This window comes from Equus quagga, chromosome 11 (assembly GCF_021613505.1).
Source record: "Equus quagga isolate Etosha38 chromosome 11, UCLA_HA_Equagga_1.0, whole genome shotgun sequence".
Classification (NCBI taxonomy): Eukaryota; Metazoa; Chordata; class Mammalia; order Perissodactyla; family Equidae; genus Equus; species Equus quagga.
In genome coordinates, this window is record NC_060277.1 from 75,770,033 (window position 1) to 75,792,257 (window position 22,225).

At 36.1% G+C, this 22,225-nt stretch overlaps 3 protein-coding genes across 7 annotated transcripts in view; 1 reads left to right on the plus strand and 2 right to left on the minus strand.

Annotated features, from left to right (window-relative positions):
• NF1 (neurofibromin 1) overlaps positions 1 to 22,225 on the plus strand; it is a 240,837-nt gene that overhangs the window by 168,865 nt on the left and 49,747 nt on the right. The window lies entirely within an intron of this gene.
• Positions 2,665 to 4,518, minus strand: OMG (oligodendrocyte myelin glycoprotein). The gene has a single exon (XM_046677884.1). The coding sequence runs from the start codon at positions 4,516 to 4,518 to the stop codon at positions 3,196 to 3,198; it is 1,323 nt and encodes a 440-aa protein (XP_046533840.1). The 3' UTR covers positions 2,665 to 3,195.
• Positions 11,356 to 20,896, minus strand: EVI2B (ecotropic viral integration site 2B). 2 transcript variants are annotated; one of them, XM_046677882.1, is made up of 2 exons: positions 20,776 to 20,896; positions 11,356 to 14,070 (listed from the first exon to the last, which is right to left on the minus strand). In XM_046677882.1, the coding sequence occupies exon 2, from the start codon at positions 14,053 to 14,055 to the stop codon at positions 12,691 to 12,693; it is 1,365 nt and encodes a 454-aa protein (XP_046533838.1). In that variant the 5' UTR covers positions 14,056 to 14,070; positions 20,776 to 20,896; the 3' UTR covers positions 11,356 to 12,690. The 2 variants fall into 2 exon arrangements, with proteins under 2 accessions (XP_046533838.1, XP_046533839.1); XM_046677883.1 differs by having other exon boundaries at positions 11,356 to 14,067; positions 20,776 to 20,870.

Consider the following 22,225-nt stretch of genomic DNA (forward strand, 5'->3'; position numbering starts at 1 on the left):
CTTTGGATAGATAGTTATTTCATCTGTTAATCATTTTTTTTCTTATTTTCCTATAATTTTGTCTATTGTTTTTTAATTCTGGAATTTCCCACTAATGTTAAAAAGATTGATGATAATGGGCATAGTTGTTTTGATTCTGATTTTAAAAGAAATATAACTTTTCACTTTTAAATATGTTCTTGGCTGGTAATTTGTAATACATGGTATCTTTACTTATCTCGTTGTTAAATGTATTTCATAAGGAATAATCTTATTAAAGATTTTAGGTTGACTTTTGTGTGACTTTTTTGACATCAGTTAAAGGAATTTGCTGTTGCTTCAGAGCATTTTTATGGAAGATATTGAATAGCACATATTTGTGATCTTTTACGTTAGCGAGAGAAGACATCTTCTCATTCTGCTGCGATAAGTGAATGTTTCTCTTTCTTCTGGGTCCCTATTCCATGAGTATCTGAACCTGAATTCTAGAGGGTGGAGGAGCAGAGACTCAAGGAAATACACCCTTTCATTCTTTTGCTCTTAGGATGTAGAGCTTGGGTGTTTCTATGTACAGGAATTTCTCAAAGTCTTGGGCTGGGACATACACATGTAATATAATAATCCTAACAACAGCAGCAGCATTGCTGTATATAGAATGTGGGGCGACAGGACACTGTGATAAGGCTTTATGTGAATAATGCCATTTAATCCTCAGAAAAGAACACTATTGATAAGTTCTGCCAGCCCATGTTATAGATGAGGAAACCGTGACTTAGAGCAGTGGTAACTTGTCCAGGCTTGTACAGCTGAGAAGTGGCAGAGGCAGGACTTAGGCCTGGAACCTTTGACATCAGAGCATACACTGTTCACCATCACTTTATCCCGTATTGCATTTGCCTTTGTGTTTGTGCTCTTGTTTGGATTCTCTTGACTGGTGAGAAACAAAAATTACTTGTCAAATAGAACCAAGCCTTAGGAATGGATGGACAGATATATACCTTGTGCTCTTGAGAGACAGATGCTGAGGACTAATGCATTTTGAAATGTTTATGGAGCCCAGTAATGCAGTAGTTATGCCTTAGTGGCCAATAATGAGCCCTCCTCCATTAATAATAAGAACACAATTTCCTTAGAAGGAAGTGTTATCTAATTACTTAAAGGCTAGATAATACTTCTTTCTGAGGACTAAGAGTCTATGTAGTTGACATGTGTGTTCTATTTGTAAATTTATTGAGTTTTTTCTCTGCGTTTTGCAGACATGTCAATAAGATTGGCATAAGCCATAGGTGCTGCTAATGCTAATGTAATCCATAATTTCACTTTCTTGTCACTTTTCTCCGTAGCATTTCTAAGACAACATTTGATTTTTGGCACCTTCAGAGTAAAAGACGGTTATCTCTAAGAAACCTACTTTCTGTGAAACTTGGTGTATGTTTTTTTTAAAACAAGACACAAATATGTGGTAGAGTAGGAAATATCTAAGCAATTAGCGTCTATCATCAATGATGAAGATACTAGATCAGTGATTGGGAGCGGGTGGGAACTGCTTGCCTATTTGGAAAGGTAATGCATTTTAAAATCTTTTAGGGGACTTTATTCAAATAACTCCTTTTCTTCACGGTGAAATTCTGTGACATAGTGAGCCAGTTAGGTTTGCTGGGGCAGAAAAATGTTCACAAGCCACTGTGCTAGTCAGCATAGGAGAAGAATTGCTTTATTGAAGCTTAACAGTAATTTTTCCATAAGCTTGGTCCTTAAAAAGAAAAAAAAGAGCACATTAGAAGGTTGTTACTTTTCTCTCTCTGAATAGAAACGTTCCCAAATCTGGAAAGAAGTCTATCCTAATTTTAAAATTTCTTGGGAAGGAGCATAAAAATTTCCTTCTGTACTCTTTTCCCGACTCTAGGAATGCTTGAAATAGATTCTTCCTTATGTCTCACAAATTAAATACCTCATTTGTGGCTCACCCATTTCAATTATTTGTCTTGCATTTTAATCTAGCCTTGTTTCAGGCCTTCTTTTTCTGACTCTTTGCTATACTTTATGTTTGTCTCTATTTCATAGGGTAGCTTACTTGTATGTTTATAGAGGATTCTCAGTTTTCTTCTAGTTGGCGCCCCGGGACAGTTTGCTGTGGAGTGTCAAGATCTCTCCCTTGCCCAGTGCTAGTCCTGTTGTCTGCTTTGTAGGTTCATCGCCTGGCTGTAGCGCCAGATGAATCCGTCCTTTCTTCCCTTCCTCCTCTCCTTTTCCTCTCCCTCCCTTAGTACTGCTCAGGATTTTATCCTGAAGCGAATCTTATTTTTAATTTAGGTAGGTCAGATTCTAACTTTGGATGTGCAAAAGATAAATTTCCCTCACCTGCACCTTGAAGGCTTTTAATTTTGTAAATATTTAAATTTTCCATTAATAAATGGTCTGTTAAATATGCACTAAAACCGTTCCTTTACATGTCTTCAAGCCTAAGCCTTTTATTGTGTTTTTAATACTTTTCTTAAATGCAAAAAACAAAGCCATTAAACTTTCCTTATTAAAATGCAAAGCCTAGTGTCTTCTAGCTTTTTGAAGAGCTTTTGTCCATTATATAATCTGTAAAGTAGCCAAGAGTTCCTCAGAAGCAGGACATCATTTAGATTTAAAACAATTATGGCTTGTGTGTAAAATAATGATGTGGCATAACCATTCACTGGGTGGCAACCACAGTTTTACTTTAGTGGCACAATCTTTGGATACGTCTAACATTTCATTTATGATGAAGACTTTACCCAGGTACCTTAGAACAGAAATAGGTCATTTTGAGTCTACTAAGTAGATTAAGTTGGTATGACTAGAAAGCCAAATGACACAGTTATGAGCATAGACCTTTTATTTTTTTCCCAGATGTTTGACAGTGTAAACATACATAAAATACTTATTAAATTTTAAATGCTTTATATTTTGTGCAATAAATTGAAGCCTTAAAAAGAAAACATTTCATTTTTAAAAAAAGAAACTCATTAGTTTTACTTAATTAAGACAGTAAAATAGCAGCAAGTACCAAGACATTGTGCACTTCTTTTATTTAAGACAAGTTACTTCATTTACATCAGAGTCAGAAATGTAAGACTGGCTTCCTTGAATACTTAATATAGCTTGAATCACTGGTTAGATAGGGGCATATTTCTCAACTATACATCAGAGAGGAGTTCTTTCACTAGTTTCAGAAAATGCAGACCCTCAGACAGCCAGCATGACCACAGCACTGAGCATTAAGAGAAACGAAGCATTCACTTTCCAAACACTTGCCACAGAAGGTAAGCGAGGCTTTACGTTTGTGGTTGTCTCTTCCCTGCGTAAGTTAAGGGTTGTGCTTTGTTGAGGCATTTCAGAGAAATTATTTGGCATGCCACTGGTGATACTTAGGGTCATGGGTGTTGGGGATGATTTTGTTGAGCTAGTGAGGCTTGTGTTTGTAACAATTCCATCTTGGAGATGAATAGTTAGAGTTGCAGCTGCTGCTTCATGTGAATTGATCATTTCTGTGGATGTATCTTCTGGATAGGGCACAAAAGCCTTGTCAGTGCTCGTAAAGGTGGTGTCTTTGCTTAGAGTGGCACCAAACGTTGTTTCCTTTGTTCGATATTGTTTGGGTGTTTTGGTCACTTTCGATTGAGTTACCATACTCAGAGAGTTAATGGTGTCCACTGTCTGCATCCCACTTAGAGTGAACAAGCTTGAGGTAAATCCAGAAGGTGTGGGGTATATGTTATGTTCCTTCAAAGATGATATTTGGCTAGAACAGGGAGTCCCTATCACATGGGCTTTTGTTTCCATCATCCACTTCAATAAGTAAGTAATGTTTTGTTTGTGGTCACATGACCACCTGTTATTGTAAAGGGTTATCTCTTGCAACTGAAAGAGTTGGTCAAAAGCTTGATCTGGAATGAATGTGAACTTATTGTTATGCAGGTAAAGATGTGTGAGATTTGTCAGGTTTATTAATGTTCCTGGAAGGATTTGTGTCAAGGAATTGTTAGACAGGTCCACGATATGTAGTTTGGAGGGCATGTTGGTTGGAACTGTCCAAAGTTTGTTATCACTGAGATTGAGAATCTCAAGACTTCTTAGTGTATTTTTAATGAGGACAACCTTTTCCAGCATATTCTTAGAAACATCCAGATATTTAAGGTTCCACTGATAAGCAGTATCAGATTTGTCAAGCAGTTTAATGTTGTTGTTAGCAGCAGACATGTTCCAGAGGGACCGAGGTAACTGAGCAGGCAGGCTTTCAAGCCTGTTGTTTGAAATATCCAGGGTCCTCAGATTGGTGTATTGGGTTAACTGGTTATGCAGATCAGTAAAGTGGTTATAAGACAGATTTAAATGGATAATATTCTCTTGCAGTCCAGATGGTAATGTAGTCAAGTTTCTGCCCGAACAGTCCACATGCCTGTGCCTCTCTGTGCATGTACATTGGAGAGGACAAATGCATAAAATACCAGGTGTGAGAAACAGAAGGATGAGCAGGCTGGGAGACATTTTCAATATCTGATATTCCATCAAAGCCTGGAAACAAACAGATACACCCTTCTTTTAATATGCAAATACAATTAGGCATCTGCATGGGTCAGTTAGCATTAGGCAAAATTTTCAATAAACCTCGTTGTTGTTGAGTCCTTTTATAATTGTTCCAGTGATTAAACTAACAAAGCTTCCCTTCATTTATAGTCCAAATGCTTAATCTTTCAACTGGGGCTATGTGGTAGAGAGAGACTCTCTCCCTCTTCTCTCTCCTACATTTTCTGCATTATTTTCTCCCTTGTTTTACTTTAGTCTTTCTTATCCTAGAACCTTAATATTATAAAATGACGTTCTCTGCAAATAAAGAGTCGGAATCTCAAGCTATTACTATTTTTGAGATTATCTTTTCTTATTCAGATGGGAAAAAATGGCTGTCGTGACTCTGTTTTGGTTTTTTTTTTTTAAATCTCTGCAGTAATGTAATAGTCAATGTGTGTGTGCAGGGTGAAATTTTGGTTTGATATTAAAGGAGTACTTTGAAATTCATCTTTGTCTTTTTAGGATAAATATATCCTTGCAAAACATTTTAAGGCACTTGAAAAATCCAGACCAACACCATACGTTTAAGCCTCACATTTTATAAAGTGATTTTTTTCTGTATATTTCAGTGCCGATTTTAAAGGAAAACAATGTGGATATATACAAAGTGAATGAATATTAAAAAGAAATCCCTCAACTGACACTGCAGCAAATTTCTGGTGCATGCACTTGCTATTGAATATATATTCAATTCTAACGTTGACTTTTTCTTAAAAAAAGGAATAAGAAAAGAATTCCAAAGTCGATCTTTTACTGATTTAAATAACAGCTTACCATAGTGTCGTCTTCAACATCAGCATCTCATTTTCTCCGGGAAACTTAAGCTTAAAGGTCGCCTTGTTCTGGAGAGTGGGAACCGCTTCTGGCTGTGAGCTGTGCTTGCCTGCTCAGCTGCATTGTGTTGCTGTGAGCTGAGGCTCTGCAACCACCTGATCAGCACCACATAGGAGGACTGCAGAGCTGTCATTGGTGCTGACTCAAATTTATTGCAAGAGGTGCACACGCAACAAAATAGTCCACAAATTTTTTTTAATTTACAGCATTGAGTGTACCTGTATATCTCAGATTTGCTATAGGATGGAATACCTCATGCACATTAGACCTGGCCTTACTCATTTCTGTGTATTTGTCTGAGCTTGGGTTCCACATTTTAACATTTACCTCATAAAGAATTTGTGGTTCTTTTTAATGCCTCTACTCTTCATTCTTTTTTACATGTTGAAAAATGTTGAAAGTGAATTTGACCTTCCTTGTAGATGGTTTTCTAAGATATTAGTTTGGCTATTTTTAACTGCTACCTTTTTATGTTCTTTTCTGAAATTGTACAATTGTGTCACTTTTTTAAAATAATACAATCCATTTGATTTTTATGTACTCCCCCAGCATGATGATTATTATGTATAATCAGCTTTTCAAGTTTATCAACCACTTAAATATTCATCTTCCTTTTTGGTAAATACAAAATACTTAAATATGATAATTTTGTCATTCTCTTTCTGTTGTAAAGGGTCATTTGACTCAGGCTACACACAAGTGAAGTTACATTTCTAAATGAGCATCTTATGCTTTTAATTATCAGTTCCTGTGGTAAAATAAACATGTGTTGTTTTATGTCTTTTGGGTTAAGGATTTTTTTCTTCATGCATCTTACTTTGGTGAGTGGGTATGAGTATTGTTTTCTTGAGAGACATCTTTGGTGCTATATGAATGACCATTTATTTGAGTTTATGTTTTAAAAATAATAGCACCAATTTTAGGTAATTTCTTTAGAATGTTTCACATTTTATTTTACTCAGAAAGCAACTTATAGTTTTAAAGTTTCATGAAATAATGTAAAAGGGAAAACTTTTGTCGTTGAGTTTTATAAAATGAGACCAGATTGGTGATAGCTTCTGTTCCACTCTTTAGTGGGGTGATTGTAAAAATAATCTGTTAAAACTCAAATCTAGTTTCCAGAATAGCCAGTTTACCAGAGAAAAGAAAGCAGTTAGAGTCATGGCATTTTCATTACCAAATTGTTACCCTTTAAAACCCAGTGATTATTAATTAGCACATTACTTGTAAGGAAAATCTTTTTATGCCTAGCTACTAAATTCTGGTTTTTGTCTAATTTACACTTGTCATTATTTTACCCCAAATAGAATTTATTGTATTAAAATTTAAAGTTTATTTTCTTAGAAAAGAAACTAGACTCTAGGAAGCAACTTTTGTATAAAATTACTGTTCCTCGAAAAGTATCTGCATTTAAAAGTCTGCAGTGTTAGAAATTTATTATTGATTAGGTATTTTATTCCCACTTTACTTTGAGGGTTCAGCCTTGGACTCTTAATAAGATCCTTTCTATGGATTTCAGAGACCAGTTATCAATCTTAGTGCTTAAAAGTAATGTGTCAAAAATACCACATTCAGCAATTTTGTGGAAATAGGGAACGATTGTTTCGACATTTAGATTTCTTCTGTTTCAGCGCATGTATGCACTGCTACACTTCAAGGGATGTGACTGAGTGTCAATTTACCAAATACTTAAATCTCTCCTTTTTTTTTCCTGCTTACCCCCCCCAAAGCCCCCCAGTACATAGTTGTATATTTTAGTTGTGGGTCCTTCTAGTTGTGGTATGTGGGACGCCGCCTCAACGTGGCCTGACGAGCAGTGCCATGTCTGCGCCTGGGATCCGAACCCTGGGCCGCCAAAGCAGAGCGCGTGAACTTAACCACTTGGCCATGGGGCCGGCTCCTAAATCTCTCCTTTTAATTTGAGGAAGTTCCATTTCAAAGTGGAAGTAGAGTTTTTCACTTCCATTATACTTACCAGTACTTTTGTTTGAAAGAAAAGAACATGTTATTTGATTAACTAATGGATTCAAAGGAATTTGGGTTTAGGCTGTATCAAGATTAAATTCTGCTGCATCTGATAGAAAATTTCAACATTATAGTAGTGGTGGTGTTTCTCATTTCAAGTTTGGGGACACATCAAATTGCTTCCTATTATTCAAAGATTATTGTAAAATTATCAAAAAGAAAAAGGGGGAATGTTTTAATATATTTGAATTGTAACAGTCTGTCCTTATCATATGCTTTTAGAAATTCTCATGAAATAAAATAATAGTATATTACCATTACTCCCCAAAATAGTCATTTTTATTGGATTGTTTGTTACAACTCATTTTAGATATTATTCAGACACGTTACATTTTAGATAAGTCTGTCAAGTCAGGAATTACAGCTGTTTAGGCAGCTATTATATTTTAGACTAAGCAGTAAATTCATTTGCATATTCTTTTTGTGAAACACACTGTTGTAGGATATATTACCCCAACATTGTGAAAGGTAGACAGATTACCTGCCAGGGAACAACTATCCCATGTTAATCAACAGTTTGGAAACACAACCAGTTTAATCTTTATTTCTTAAATTGACAACATGTGTTGTGCTTCTTTGAGAGTAAAATGTTGTATTCTCTATTTTTGGTAATATAATTGGCTTTTCAGACTGAGTTTCCTGCTGAAAACAACTAAGAGTACCGAATAAAGTATTTTAAAAGCGTGAAAGAACTAACAAGGTAGAAATTATCAGGTCAAAATGCAAGTGGACCAGGCCCTTCTCCCACCCTTTCGCCCGTTTTTTTCCCCATGCCACTGGCTTGTTGCCAAAACTCAGTCATTTTTCCCTAGAATGACCCTTATCTGGATTTATCTGTTTGCTTCCTTGTGAAGATTTAATTTGTTCCTCTATCCCCAATATTTCCTATAAATGGTTCCTAACAGCATTAACATAATTGCTTATTTGTATCATCCTACAATAGTTTCGAAATAATACCAGTATTGCTGCCAACAATTAAATTACAAACTATTGAATAAAGTTTAAGATTTCTTTGCAGCTCTATTTGTTCTTAGAATATGTTTCACTAAGGACATATAGTCAATTCTGTTTCTAATGCCACTTGAAATAACTTTTCTCTATATTTTTATATCACTGACTTTAGATAAAGTTAGTTTCATTTGTTTCAGTTAGTTATCAGTTTTTAGGGACTGATAAGTCAAAATTATATAACAAAGTATATTCAGAGAAATCCTGCTTCTCTATCTCCTCTGCCTTATTTCCTTCCTCCTCCTATTAGTGACTATTTTTATTAGCTTTTAATTGTATCTTAACAATATTTCTTTTTGCAAGCGTACAAAAATATGTATGTATTATATGTTCTTATCCTCCTTTCTTATATAAAAGGTTGCATATTAAATATACTGTTATACATCTTATTCTTTTTTCCTTAATAATATATCTTGAAGATCACTCCACATCAGTATATAGGGATCTCTCATTCATTTCATGATGTGTGGTACTCCATTTGGGAGTGTACCATGTTGATGCACTGGTCCCCTACTGATAGACGTCTGGGTTGTTTCCAGACTTTTGTTATTACAAATAATGCCACAGTGAATACCCTTTGTGCCTAAGTAATTTCATATTTTGTCCAATGAATCTTTGGAAAAGATTCCTAGAAGTAGTATTTCTGGGTAAAAGGATAAATGCATTTGGAATTTTTCTGGATACCAAATTCCTCTCTATACACTGTACCATTTTGCAGTCCCACCAGCAATGTGTCAGGATGTCTAGTTTGGTAGAGCCTCACCATAGACTTTGTTGTTGAACTTTTGGGTTTATATCAGTCTGATAGGTAATAGTATCTGGGAGGGCTTTAAATATATCTCTCTTATTATGAGGACGGTTGTATACCTTTGTGTATGTTTTTAAAAACCATTTAAATTTTTTTCTTCTGTGACTGTCTTTGATGTGTTTTGCACATTTTTTCTATTGTGTATGGGTTGTCCTTCCCCCCACCCCGCCCCCGGTATTTAGGAGTTTTCTTTAAATTTAAGAGATATTAGCCCTTTGTCTTAATTTAAGAGGCAATTTTTTTCCAGTTTGCCATTTGTCTTTTGACCTTATTATGGTAGTTAATTTTTTTTACATTTACAAGTTTTGTATAATTGCATTTTCCTTTTCTTTTTATTGCTTCTAGATTTTGAGTCTTAGCTAGAAAGATTTTTCCCACTTCCAGATTATTAAAGGAATCCACTCATATATTCTTCTATTACTTGTATAATTTTGTATAATTTCATGTTTTATATTTAGATCTCTGGTCTACTATAGTGTGACATATGGATCCAATTTTATCTTTTTCCAAATATCTATCCACTTGTCCTAATACTTTTTCCCACTGGTTTGAGATTTGAGTCTATTTCTGGACTTGGCATTCTGTTCCATTGATCTGTTTGTCTAATCATGTACCAGTATCATAATTTTTTAGTTGTAGGTGCCCAAATATTTTGCTACTTTGCTTTTTGATCAGAACTAGGTAATAAGAACAATTACAGGTCACCCTCATCTAATTCGTTGTTTCCCCCACCGCCAACGCCAAATGGAATACGTGGCAATATACATATGTGGCCGTGCATGAAGCTGGTGCTCTTTGAGCCTCTGTTAGTGGGAAGAGTGCCGAACCAGGAGTCAGGGGACCGACTCAGCTTTTAGTACCTCTTGTAAGGAGGGCATTTACTCTCTCTGGGCCTGTTTTCTCAGCAGTTAACGGATAAAGAAGTTGAACTAGATGGTCTTCAGAGTTGTTTCTGAATCTGGTTAATGCTGATCTGATAAGAACAGCGCAGGTCTGTGGTATGTGGGTCAGTCTGCTTTTTGTTCCTTTTGTCTCATTCATGAAATAAACTTTCTCTTCTGGATCCCGGTTTTTAATCTTTTCTACGTTTTTCTTTGTTCTAGCATTTTCTTCTCTCCTGTATTTCTTTTATTAGCTTGGATTTCTTTCTGCTGATTAAGTAAGGATTACCACTGTTTGGCTACTCAGCTTCCACTGACCTCGGTGGGGAAAAATTGCATGCAGTCAATGGGAATTATTCTTGCCCCCTGGTAGAGAATTTCTTAAAAAACAAAAACTGAAAACCAGCTGCTGAGAGTAGTCTGTTCGTCTCTTGTACAAAGAACAGAAGGAGAAGAGCTGCCTGTACACTGTGAAGAAATCAGACAAGACTATGACTGAGTTATCAGTTCCTGATTATCTATGAGAGTGGGTAATTCCTTATATTTCCCAATGCCCGTCCTTCAAGAAGTCAGGAAAGAAGGTGATAAAAAAAAAAAAAAAGGGCAGAAATGTGGAAAGAGCCCATTAGGTAACAATCATATATGTAAAATAAGAAAGGTTTTGATGATTTAAGGCATGTCAAAGTCTTGACCAAATATAAAAACATTATATCTCATTTATCCTAATTAGAATACTTAAAATTGAACAGAATAATAGCAAATTATTAAACTCTTGATTACTCCTGGGTAAATTAACCTTAAAAGTGCTAAGTTTGCAAAACACATGAAAGAAAGTTCTTAATGTGACAGACAGAAGAGAACCAATGTAATATGACAATAAACATCATGCTTATTCAGGAAAAATAAGAAGCTCAGGGATATGTTTCTGCTGATAAAAAGTTTTACTGGTCAGTAAGGAGTGGCTTAAAAGACTTACAGAGAAACGTTGTAAATAAAGTTTCAACGTCCAAAGCTGCCTAATTGTTTTTTTTTTTTTTAAGATTGGCACCTGAGCTAACACATCTGCTGCCAATCTTCTTTTTTTTTCCTTTTCTTCTTCTCCCCAAAGCCTCCCAGGACATAGTTGTATATTCTGGTTGTAGGTCCCTCTGGTTGTGGCTTGTGGGACGCCGCCTCAGCACGACTTGATGAGCAGTGCCATGTCCGCTCCGAGGATCTGTACCCGTGAAACCCTGGGCCGCCGACACAGAGCACACGGACTTAACCACTTGGCCATGGGGCCGGCCCCAAAAGCCTGCTAGTTTTTATTAAAGATAGAACTTTATTAGTTTCTTGAACACCAATGCTGCAAATAAATACTATATTTTGTTCTGAAAAAATCCCAGAACTATGAGTGGTTCTCCAAGGTTAAGCTACCAATAAGGCCGCCACCTGTCATTCTAAGTGACTGTTTCCCCAGGAGTTAGGGTAGTGGTGAGGGTGAAGAATGTGTGCTTTTGGGGCAAAAGGACACTCCTGCAGGCACAGGCTAGCATCTCCATGAGCGTAGGCCCATGAACATGCTCCGCCTTGACTTTGACAAAGATTGGGTCCACCTCTACTCTAATAACTCAGATTTATCTATTGTCAGGTAATGGATAAAAGGTGAAATTCTACATAAGAAAGGTGTTTTAAGAGTTTAAAGGTACGTTGTCAAAGTATGAGTTTAGTGAAAGTTGAGAAACATCTGTATTTTGATACAATCTGTTTTTCCTGGAAAAATTGTCCAAATTTGGAATGAAGCCATTAGAGCTGTTTCTTCTTTTCCTCTTCATTTGATTTGAGTGCTTAAGGTGTATAAAGAGGACGCTTTTTAAAGAGGCTAGTTTTAAAATTTGTGCTCCCCCAACAAGATAGGAAAATGTCTCCATTTTGTGGTACCTGCTCATATTATTTTCAGTGTAAATGTCCCCAACCCAACCCCCCAATTTGATGTTCTAATAAGTTTGTTGTACTGTTTCCAGTGACAGCTAAAAGGAGATTTCTTTATTCTTAAACATGGATTTTAATCTCTCGTCCCTACAAACTTGAAATATTTATTTAATACTTCAGGTATTAATTTAAAACTTGGAGTTTTGTTTAAAACTTGGAGTATGTATTTAATTTCTCATTCCCCCCACCTCAAACCATGAAATGGAAAAATAAAATTTTATTTATTCAAGATAACTTTATATACAGCTTTTCAGAAAAAAAAAAATCCATAAGGTAATGTTAAGTGTACGTAGGCTACTTGTTTCAGAAATGGTTGTTATTGACATATGTACCATCCACATATGTAAAATGTACTATGCATTAAAGGTAGATACTATAGCCAGTAAATAGATCACTGTTATATAATTTTTAAAAAATAAGTTCCACCTATGCACATGGGCTTTGAGCAGATTTCAGGTAGTCCCTGAATAAAAATCAAAATTGACTACCAGTTGCTATTTAATATATTTCAGCACATGAAGAAAAACAAAAGATGGAATCCTTTAAGAAGGATGAAAAAATCAGCTAAAAAGCAAGTTGTAATATTTATAACAGTTCTTCTGGTGGAGGTGGCAGGGATTCATTGAGATCTTGATCAGAGTTAGGAGGAATAGAGAACTCTTGACACTGGATCTCATTGTTGTAATCTTCCTGGTTTTTCATAAAATCTCCTGATGGCAGAGGCAAATTAAGTGAATCAGGAGGAGGTGGAAATGACTGTTTGAACTCAGAATTATGATCTTCACAGACTTCATTAAGACTGTTCAGAGATGGTGGGAGATTGGTGGAATCTTTTGGAAGAGGAGATGCAGTTGTCATTCCAGGTTTGTCAGATTGGTTACTTTCCCGTCCTTCCAAATCAAGAAGGGAAGGAGGTGGTGGAGGCAGCTCGGCATCGTCTGAAGAAGAAACCGCAGTACCAATTGTTGATCCATCAGCACTATCCTCCGATGTACCATTTACGTGATCTTTTATTTTCTCTGTTTGGAGGTTGTTAGAATCTTCATTGTTTTCACTTGATTCAAACAACTTAATTTCTAAATCATCTGCTAAAAGTGTGCTTTTGTTTGGTTTCCAGGCCATAAATGAACCAATTGATGTACGTTTTGTGGATACTTCATTTTCTCTAATGTTATCTATACATATGTCAGGGGTTTCACCATCCGCAAACGGAGATCTACCTGCCCAGTTTTGATCGCTTATAACTGGTTTTCTCAAGCACTTCCATAGTACAATCATGATTATAGTTACCAACATAGAAATCAGAATTACACCAATTAATATGGCAGCTATTGTATTAGAATTGGTTTTATGTGGAGTATTTTTATTACTTGTAGTTTCTGTGATGAATCCTGGTGTAACCCTAGGTGGATGTTTGACAGTTGTTTGTTTTGTGGGTGGATGATGAACATTCGTTGAAGTTGGTTTTCTAGAAGTGTGGACAGATGATGGTGGTTGAGTGGAAGTATAGACAAATGTTGGTGATTGTCTGGTAGAAGTATGGGTAGCTGGTGGTAGTTGTCTAACAGAGGTGAACACAGGTAGTGCTGTTTGTTGGGAGGAGATGTTGGCCGTTGGTATTGGTTGTCTGGTTATGTTATAGGCAAGTGGTTGTCCAGCAGAAGTGTGTGCTGCCGGTTTTCCAGAAGAGACATAGGCAGCTTGTGTGGGTTGTCCAGCAGCGACTGTGGTAGTTGGTATTGCTTGTTCAGAAGAAACGTTATTGAATTGTGTTGGTTGACTCAACGGATTCCCTGTTGTGTTTTGAGAATTAGCTGAGTTATATGGCGTTGGTGATCCAAATGAAGTAGACTGTGGTTGCTTCTCTGTTGTAGTTGCTTCTGTCTCTGAGAAGAATGTATCGTTCAGGTGTCCACAAAACAAAATTAAGACGAAATATTTGAGATCCATTTCAGAATGTTTCTTCTTTACCAGTGGTTTTATAATGAAAGAAAGAAAGACAGTTAGGTATCATCTGGTGTCTGGTGTAAAGTAGGTAGGTACTTGATATGTATTTCTTATCCCTAATTTAGACTTGATACACTATGGGCCAGTGTAAACAGCTCTTGAATATGCTCTAACTTATCATACAACATTTGGACCTTATAGGCAGTGATCTCTCAGTTCTTTCATAAGATCTGTACTTGACCCTGCTGCCCCTCTAGCGTCATTACATACAGTCCTTCATTTTCACAGTCATACTTCTCAAATACATAGGGTCTGTATGCTGGTTCCATGTGCTCTCTACCTTTTTCTCTGTTTGCTACTAGAAATATGTTGATCCTGCTGCCTTGAAGGATACCAGAAATCATCTGTTACCTAATTTAATGGTCTTTTCTTTCTTTTCTGTCTTTTTTTCCTCTCTTGACCACACTTAACACTATTGACAATTCCTTCACTACTGTTCAAATAGCGATTTGTAATAGTTTTCATGTTAATCTCACTAACTTTTGCTTTTCTCTTGCCTCTTAAATATAGGTACTTCATATTCAGTCCTCACTCTTATCAATTCTTCTTTGATCCTGAATCTATAAGATTTCAGCTCTCATCTTTATGCCATAACTCCCAAACCTGTACATCTAGCCCAAATCTCCTTAATTCTAGTTCCATTTGTATGACTTTTTGGTGGACATTTCCATGTGTATATCCCACTATCAGCAAATTCAACATATTTAAAACAGAATTCATCTTCATCTCAAAAGTGACTCCTCTCCCAACTTCTCTATTTTTGTTAATTGTACTGCCTTTGTCAGTTTCTTGTGCACAGAGTCTATTGTGTTAGTAATCTTTATAGCAGCATCAGTGTCTAGCACTGTGTCTTTATGTTAGGATCTTATATTTTTAAAGGATTCAATTCAACTCAGAGTCCTAGGCTCAAATTCCTAAAGAGATTTTTGAATCTGGTTGAGTGGGTCCTGTGCAGTTGGTCACATGGTCCTGCTGCTGCTTTCATTCATCTCTCGATGAGCATCATCTTTCTGTCAGGCCCTGGTCTAGGTTTAGGAGATACCAAAAAAAAAAAAAAGTTCCTACTGGTAGAAACAAACAAGCAATACATAATTGTAATAATTTGATAGGCTTTCTCATAAATGTGTGCAGGAGGTGCACGGAGGAACTAACCTAGCTTGAGAGGGCTTCAGGAAAGTTGTCTCAGAGAAGTAAAACTTGAACTGAATCTTGAAAGGTCTGTGAGAATTAATTAAGCAAATAAAATATGCCAGCCAAGGGAACAACATATGGGCATGGGAGAAGAAGGCAGTTTGGCACATAGGTCTTTTTGCGGGATGCAGTAGATGCTAAAACTTGAAGAGTCAAGTTCCGGTTCTACTCCCACCACCGAACCACCTATCTGACCGTGAGGACTAGTCGCTTAATCTCCTCCTGTTCTCAGTTGCCTTATCTGTAAAGTGAGGAGTTATACCAGGACAATTTTCAGCTCTGAGTGTAATATCCTTGTTTTGCACATCATTAAACAGAATGATAACTGTTTGGTTATTTCTTAACATTGGGGAAAGGAAAATCTCCGGGTGTTAGATCCTGGTGTATATGATTAGAAACTATAGTTTTTCCCTTTTTTTAAGGAGGATTAGCCCTGAGCTAACTACTGCCAGTCCCCCTCTTTTTGCTGAGGAAGCCTGGCCCTGAGCTAACATCCATGCCCATCTTCCTCTACTTTCTATGTGGGATGCCTACCACAGCATGGCTTGCCAAGCAGTGCCATGTCCGCACCCAGGATCCGAACCGGTGAACCTCGGGCCGCCGAGAAGCAGAACCTGCACACTTAACCACTGCGCCACCAGGCCAGCCCCGAAACTATAGTTTTTCTGTGATTCATAGGCCAATTTCAGAAAGGTTTGATGTTCTGTGTAAGGTACAATTAACAGGCAAAGAGAAAGCCCCTCAAGTTTTGCAAATGAATAGACTTTTCAGCATATTTGAGCAATTTCCATTGCTTACTCCTCTACCACTTAGTACACAGTGATAATAAATTACCCTATTTTAGTAGAAGAAAAGACATGTGATTTTTTTTTTCCCCTTACAGTGTCTTTCTTTTTATTTTCTCTAGTACTTCGGGCCTAAATTTTAAACTATTTCTCCTTTAAACTTTCCTGCACACCAGTGCTGAATTAATCTTCTTAAAAGCTTGTATGATCAGGTTACTACTCCCTTGTTTGAGAATTTCCCATTGCTGTCACGGAAAAATTCTAAACTGAGTTTTCTTCCTTCGGGCTTGAGTTTACCAGTCTATTCTCATATCTCATAACTGAAACTTCTCATTCAGCCAAGATGCACCTTTTCCCCTTCTTACATACATACTTTCTAAACTCACACTTTTTTTTTCCTAAGCAGACACTTTTGTTTATGGCTTTTCACCCTCTTTGTGTGTGTTCTTTTTTTCCCAAACCCTTCATCTTCTCTCTTCTAACTGCCTGTCTGAGCCTGTCCTCATCTGTCAGACCTCAGTTTAAATTCTTCTTAAACCAAGTTTTCTGTGACCAACCACAGCCCAAAGAGACAGCCGTTCCCTGAATCCCCTAGTTCTTGTTGTCGTTAGGACTCCTTAGCTGGTTCTCCATGTGAGTGCTTCACTCATACGTCTCTTCTCTTAAATAATTGTGTTTATTTTTTTATTACTTAACGTTCCACCTTTTCTTTTTGTTATCCTCATCCCCTAAACAAGATTATAAAGAACGTTGAAGAAGGCAGAAAGGAACAAAGGAAGAAAAATACTTATCTAGAACATAGTATGTGCTATACTATCCTGGTGTTTTACATGCTTTATTTCATTTAGCCTTTAAATGACTCCATGAGGAAGATGGAGGAATCCTTGATATACAGATAAAGAGACAAATTCAGATGTATTAAGCAATTTGCCCAATAGTTATAGCACTCTTAGTGACAGATTGGGAATTTGTGCCCAGGACCATCCGATTCCAAAGCATAAGCTCTTTCTACTATCCTAAACTGCCTTTTGTTTTTATATTTTGATTACTTTACAGCAGAATGCCATATATGTTAGGAGCTCAGTAAACGTTTAACCTGTATTTGGCATCTTGGTTCCTTTCCATTTCACTTTTTTCACTATTTATTAATACTTCTACTAGAATGTAAGCAGAGAAGGTAAAATTTAAGTTATTAAATTATGCTTTTTATCAATTTTGCAAAAGGGTTAATAGGGAAAAAATGTGAAACTTTTGGCATAAATATAGGGATTTGAATCGTCTTTAGATGGTTATCATCCGTGTGCTTCCTACCTGCTTTCTTACTGATTACCACCCGCTGCAAAGGCCTCATTAGAAAGTGTTATTCTTGAGTTTCACATTAGTTTTTTTTAAATGCCATCCAAAGCAACAAAGTATGGGCCATGAATTGTCTTCAGCCAAAAATATTTCCTCTTTTGTGACTTTGCTTAAAATTTATTAAAAGCCCACATGGTTCCTCTTTTCACTTAGCTGACAAAGGCTTTAGAGAAGGAAAGAGCCCATACAGGAATATAATTATAAACACAGTTTAGTTTTTAAGATCAATTTCGATAGGTTCATGGCCTCTTTTGTCAATAGGAAGGTCATAGGATCTTCAGTGTATGAGACTTTTCACTTGTCATTTAAGGGCTACAGCAATATTAAGAACAAATTCCATTTTTTACCTATCCTACCCCTTTCTCCCAAGCTTCAGTTAGCTGTCTACTCTCCTAGGGTCTGCTACATCAGAAGGCTAGCGTCTTTGTTAGAATTCTGGTCCAGCAATTCAGAATAGTCCAGAAAAGGAGGAGCAGGATGGAAGGAAGAATAAATAGGTATACTAGTGAATAAACTGACCTTTTTCCAGCTCAGAGACAGTGAGACCAGTGTTATAGCCAGTGCAGAAAGTTATTTAACGTGTATTTTAAAAATATATAAACCATTTTTGCCTGAAGTACCTACATTGTTTCTGCAGGGAAAGAAGGTAGGAAGAAAGAGCCACATTGGGTAGAGAGGTAAAAAGGAGGGGAAAGTGTCAGATAAGATGAAATGAAAAGGAAATTCCAAGAAATACAAAAAACACAGAAAAGTAAAGCAAAAGTTATAGTAAGCAGCATATACATGGAAAAGGGAAGGTCAATTGACTAGAGAAAGTATTGAAAAGAAGAAAAGTTAATTAAAAAGCTGAGGAAAAGTGGTAGTGACGTAATTAGCAAGAAGTTAGGGTAGAAGATTAAAGTGGACAAAATTAGAAAGAAGGTGGGGGAGAAGGCTGAAGCAGATGAAAGAGAGAACCACAAAATGCTGCCGTCCCTCCCTGCCCTGTGTTTGTAGAGGCAGGGACCCAGCGAGGAGGAGCCAGCTTTCCAAAATGGAGGACTTGACTCACCCGTCTTCTCAACCTCACTTATCTTTCATTTCAGGCTCTCCTGTCTGCTTTAAGTATCCTTAAGATTCTCTCTCTTTTTTCCCCCTGACACTACCCAGAAGCATACCTGCTAATACCTATACGCATTCTATAGAGCATTTTTCTAGAAATCCCTTAAGTCTGCTGCTCAGGCAAATCTCAAATTTGCCTACCTGCATATGGCAGCTTTTTGCTTATTATTTTAGGTTGGCACTTTGAGGTTTAAATCTGTGATTTTGGTCCTTTGCTTTTCCTGAATATTTTTTTAAATTTTTAAAGAAGAAGAAAAATATCAGCCGCTGGAAGTATTTTAAAGGCAGTCACAATGAAGCAGGGGCCCCGTGCATTAGACGTGTTCTCATAGATACAGTGCATAGCTACATAGAGCCCAGAAGTGAAAACTGATGCTAAGGTGGATATAAGAAATATGTTATTGTCTTTTAAAGGGAATTGAGGAGATTTGGAGAGCATATCCTAGACAAAAAGGCAATATCAAAATAGGTGGCAATATCAAAAATAATATCTGAGTTCAGTTACTTTGATATAATAAGTTACAATACAGATATAACAGGTTAAAATTTAGTAGTAGTATATCTCCAACTAGTGAAGTCATGAAACCATAAAAGGAAGAAAACAGCAATTCTATATCTTGAGGAAGAGCAGAAAGAGAAATTAACTTTGAGCTATGATAGGAAGTATTTGATTACCATCTTTTATCAATTTAGCTAAGTACCCACCAAATGCTAGGCTTTATCCTATTTTAATGAGCAGGGTGGTGTTGTCTTCTTTGTACAGATAAGGAAACTGAGGCACAGAGAAGTTGGGAAACTTGCCAGAGCATCACAGCTCTAAATAGTGGCACTAATACAGAAATCATGGTAATCTTGCACCGCAGCCCTTTCTTTCTATTACTTGTCACTATATAGGCCACACTGCCTTAATTATGAAATAGGAATGCTTTCTGAAGGAAGAGATGTAAGCCCTCTGAGAACAGATATGTTAGTAACTTTTGGAGGTAGTCCTTCATAAAAGGTAGGAAAAGAACTAGCAGAAAACCATCTTAGTCCTGGGATTCTACGAAAACAGTGAGGGGCTTTTGAATGGTTAGCCTATGAGCTGTCATATTTGAGGTGACTTTGAAAGATCAGACATTAAAAGGCATCAGATTTATATTTAACAAATTCAAACTTATTCAGAGTTTATAATTTCCTTCTAAGTGGAATTGTGTAGGAATTAGTGGAAAAAAACAGGTACTATAGGACTGACTCTTTAAAAATATATAGACAAGGCTTGTCTAAAAAAGAGATAGAAATCTTCATTTTCTAGCTTCTGTAATAGTTACTTAGAGGAAATTTAAAGTGGACTTCTTTAAGGGAAAATCATAAGTATTTATGAAATGTTGAAATAGGATATCACCCACTATGAATTCATCGTTCTGTGGTATTAGAAGTCTATGTAAACTCTTTGCAGCTTTTATTTTGGAGGATATTTGCTTTGTAATTGCCCAGTTTACTCATAGAGTATGCATCTTTTATGCAATTTTTTGTTGTTTATTCTGTGAGTGTTTTTTCCCATATCTATTTTGTACTGTTTACTGAAGGCTCGACAATATGTCACATAAATATGTGGATGATATGAATATATGTACATACGTTTTATCATAACAGTTTTGTCTTAGCTTTAAAAATGAGCAATAATATTTTCATGTCATCATTATTAAATTTAAAATTCTGTTGTGTAAAAAATAAAGCATATACAATAATGATAATTGAATACCTCATCTAATCTTCTTTGATTTCTTTTTAAATTAAGTGAAGGTAAAGGTGACCATTCTTATTATGGAAACTAAAGGGGATTTAAAAATAAAAATAATTTCAATCTATAGATTATGTTTTGTACAGGAAAATTTTGTAGAAAGCAAATCAGAATTTTTAACAATCGATATTTTGGAGTTGTAAATTCAGTCATATCCCATGGATTCTAGTTTTATTCTAACCCTTAGCTTTATCTGCCATGGCTGTAGTTTCTTTTTAATTACAAAACGAAGGTTAACAAACACTGTGATTGAATAAACTTAAAAGGTCTTATATTATACAAACTTAGGTGAAAATTTTTCTCCAAGTCAAGCTCAACACTGAATGTTTTTTAATTCCATGCAACAAAACCTGTTAGAGACATCTTTAGACTATCAGAATTTAAGTTAAAATAAATTTTATATAAAGCAAAGATCAAATCAGATTGCCTGTGCGAAAATTGTCTTACCTCAGCTGTTAACTTCTTTTGCAGGATGCTAAATTCTTGTTCTAACTGGCCATTTTGGTTATTTGGCTAAGAAGCAAAAGGGGTGGTTCAGTTCAGATTAAAAATGGTCTTTAGCAAACTGAAATGGTTGCTGTAGAAAAAGAGGAAGTTGATCAATAGTTGCTTCCGGAAGTGCAATAAGCCACAAAATAGCTAAGAAATGTACTTCTTTAGCAGAACTTATTTTGAAACACAATTTGGAGCTGTATGATTTAAGTGCTTTTAATTAATACTTGTAAGTAAACATTTGAGACTTTCTAGTAATGTGGTTATATAATTTAAATATTTAGAATAGAGTCTTGGAGAGAAAATTATATCTTCTGAGGAAGAACTGCCAGTTGGGTTATTACCCATAGTGAGATTTCTTTTCGTAAGAAGTGAATGATGTGTTCTGTTTACTTATATCACCTTAGGCAAGTGGCTACATTTCTGAGTCACCATTTCCTCCTCTGCAAGTATATTTCTCTTATTGAGTTGTTGTGAGGATTAAATAAGATGATATAACATATATAAATGCCCGACACGCAGTAGGTAACCAATAAGTGTTAATGTTATTTCCTCATATATAATTTAGGCAAAGCCCAGGTAAAAGTATAATTAGATTTTTTTGACCAAATACTTTACTAAGTGATTTGTGAGTTCAAGTCAACAACTCTTTGATTACCTACAAAGTAGATACTTCTCAGTGGAAAGTAAATAAATTGGGAATCATTTTTTAAATAAGTTAACTAGTAAGCAAAGTATATTGAAAAGAGTGTCAGTCAATCTGAATAAAAATTTCTTTGGGCAAGTCTCCTCTCTCTTTATCTGAAAAATGGAGATCATAATTCCTAATTTATAAGTTTATTATGGGATTAAATAAATGTAAAGTGCCTAGCATAGTACCTGTTATAGTAGATACAGTAAGTATTAAACCATGCCCTGCTTCCCCTTGGTCACTGCAGGGGAACACAAATTATTTTTTTTTTCTCCTCCCCAAAGCCCCCCCGTACATAGTTGTATATTTTAGTTGCGGGTCCTTCTAGTTGTGGCATGTGGGATGCCGCCTCAGCATGGCCTAACGAGCGGTGCCATGTCCTTGCCCAGGAGCCGAACCCTGGGCCAATGGAAGCAGAGCATGAGAACTTAACCACTCGGCCACAGGGCGGCCCCATTTTTGTTTTTTTGCTTTTTTTTTTTTTTGGAACACAAATTATTAAGACCTAGATCTTAGCTTCAAGATATTGTAACTCGATACAAAAAGAATAGGTGTGTGTTTTTTTAAGAGGTCCTACTATAAAGCAGAATATAATCAAAATGCTGTAAACTTTTGATTCACTGTTTTAAAATCCCCAAATTAAGCATGTGGACCAAAATACCCTGGGGTAGAAAAAAAAATTGTCTTTGTTCAAAAGTAACTTAAAATTTGAAC

What these genes read in the sequence shown, in the direction of transcription:
- OMG (XM_046677884.1), bottom strand. Translation starts at nt 4,518, where the DNA reads ATGGAATATCAGATATTGAAAATGTCTCCCAGCCTGCTCATCCTTCTG.
- EVI2B (XM_046677882.1), bottom strand. Translation starts at nt 14,055, where the DNA reads ATGGATCTCAAATATTTCGTCTTAATTTTGTTTTGTGGACACCTGAAC.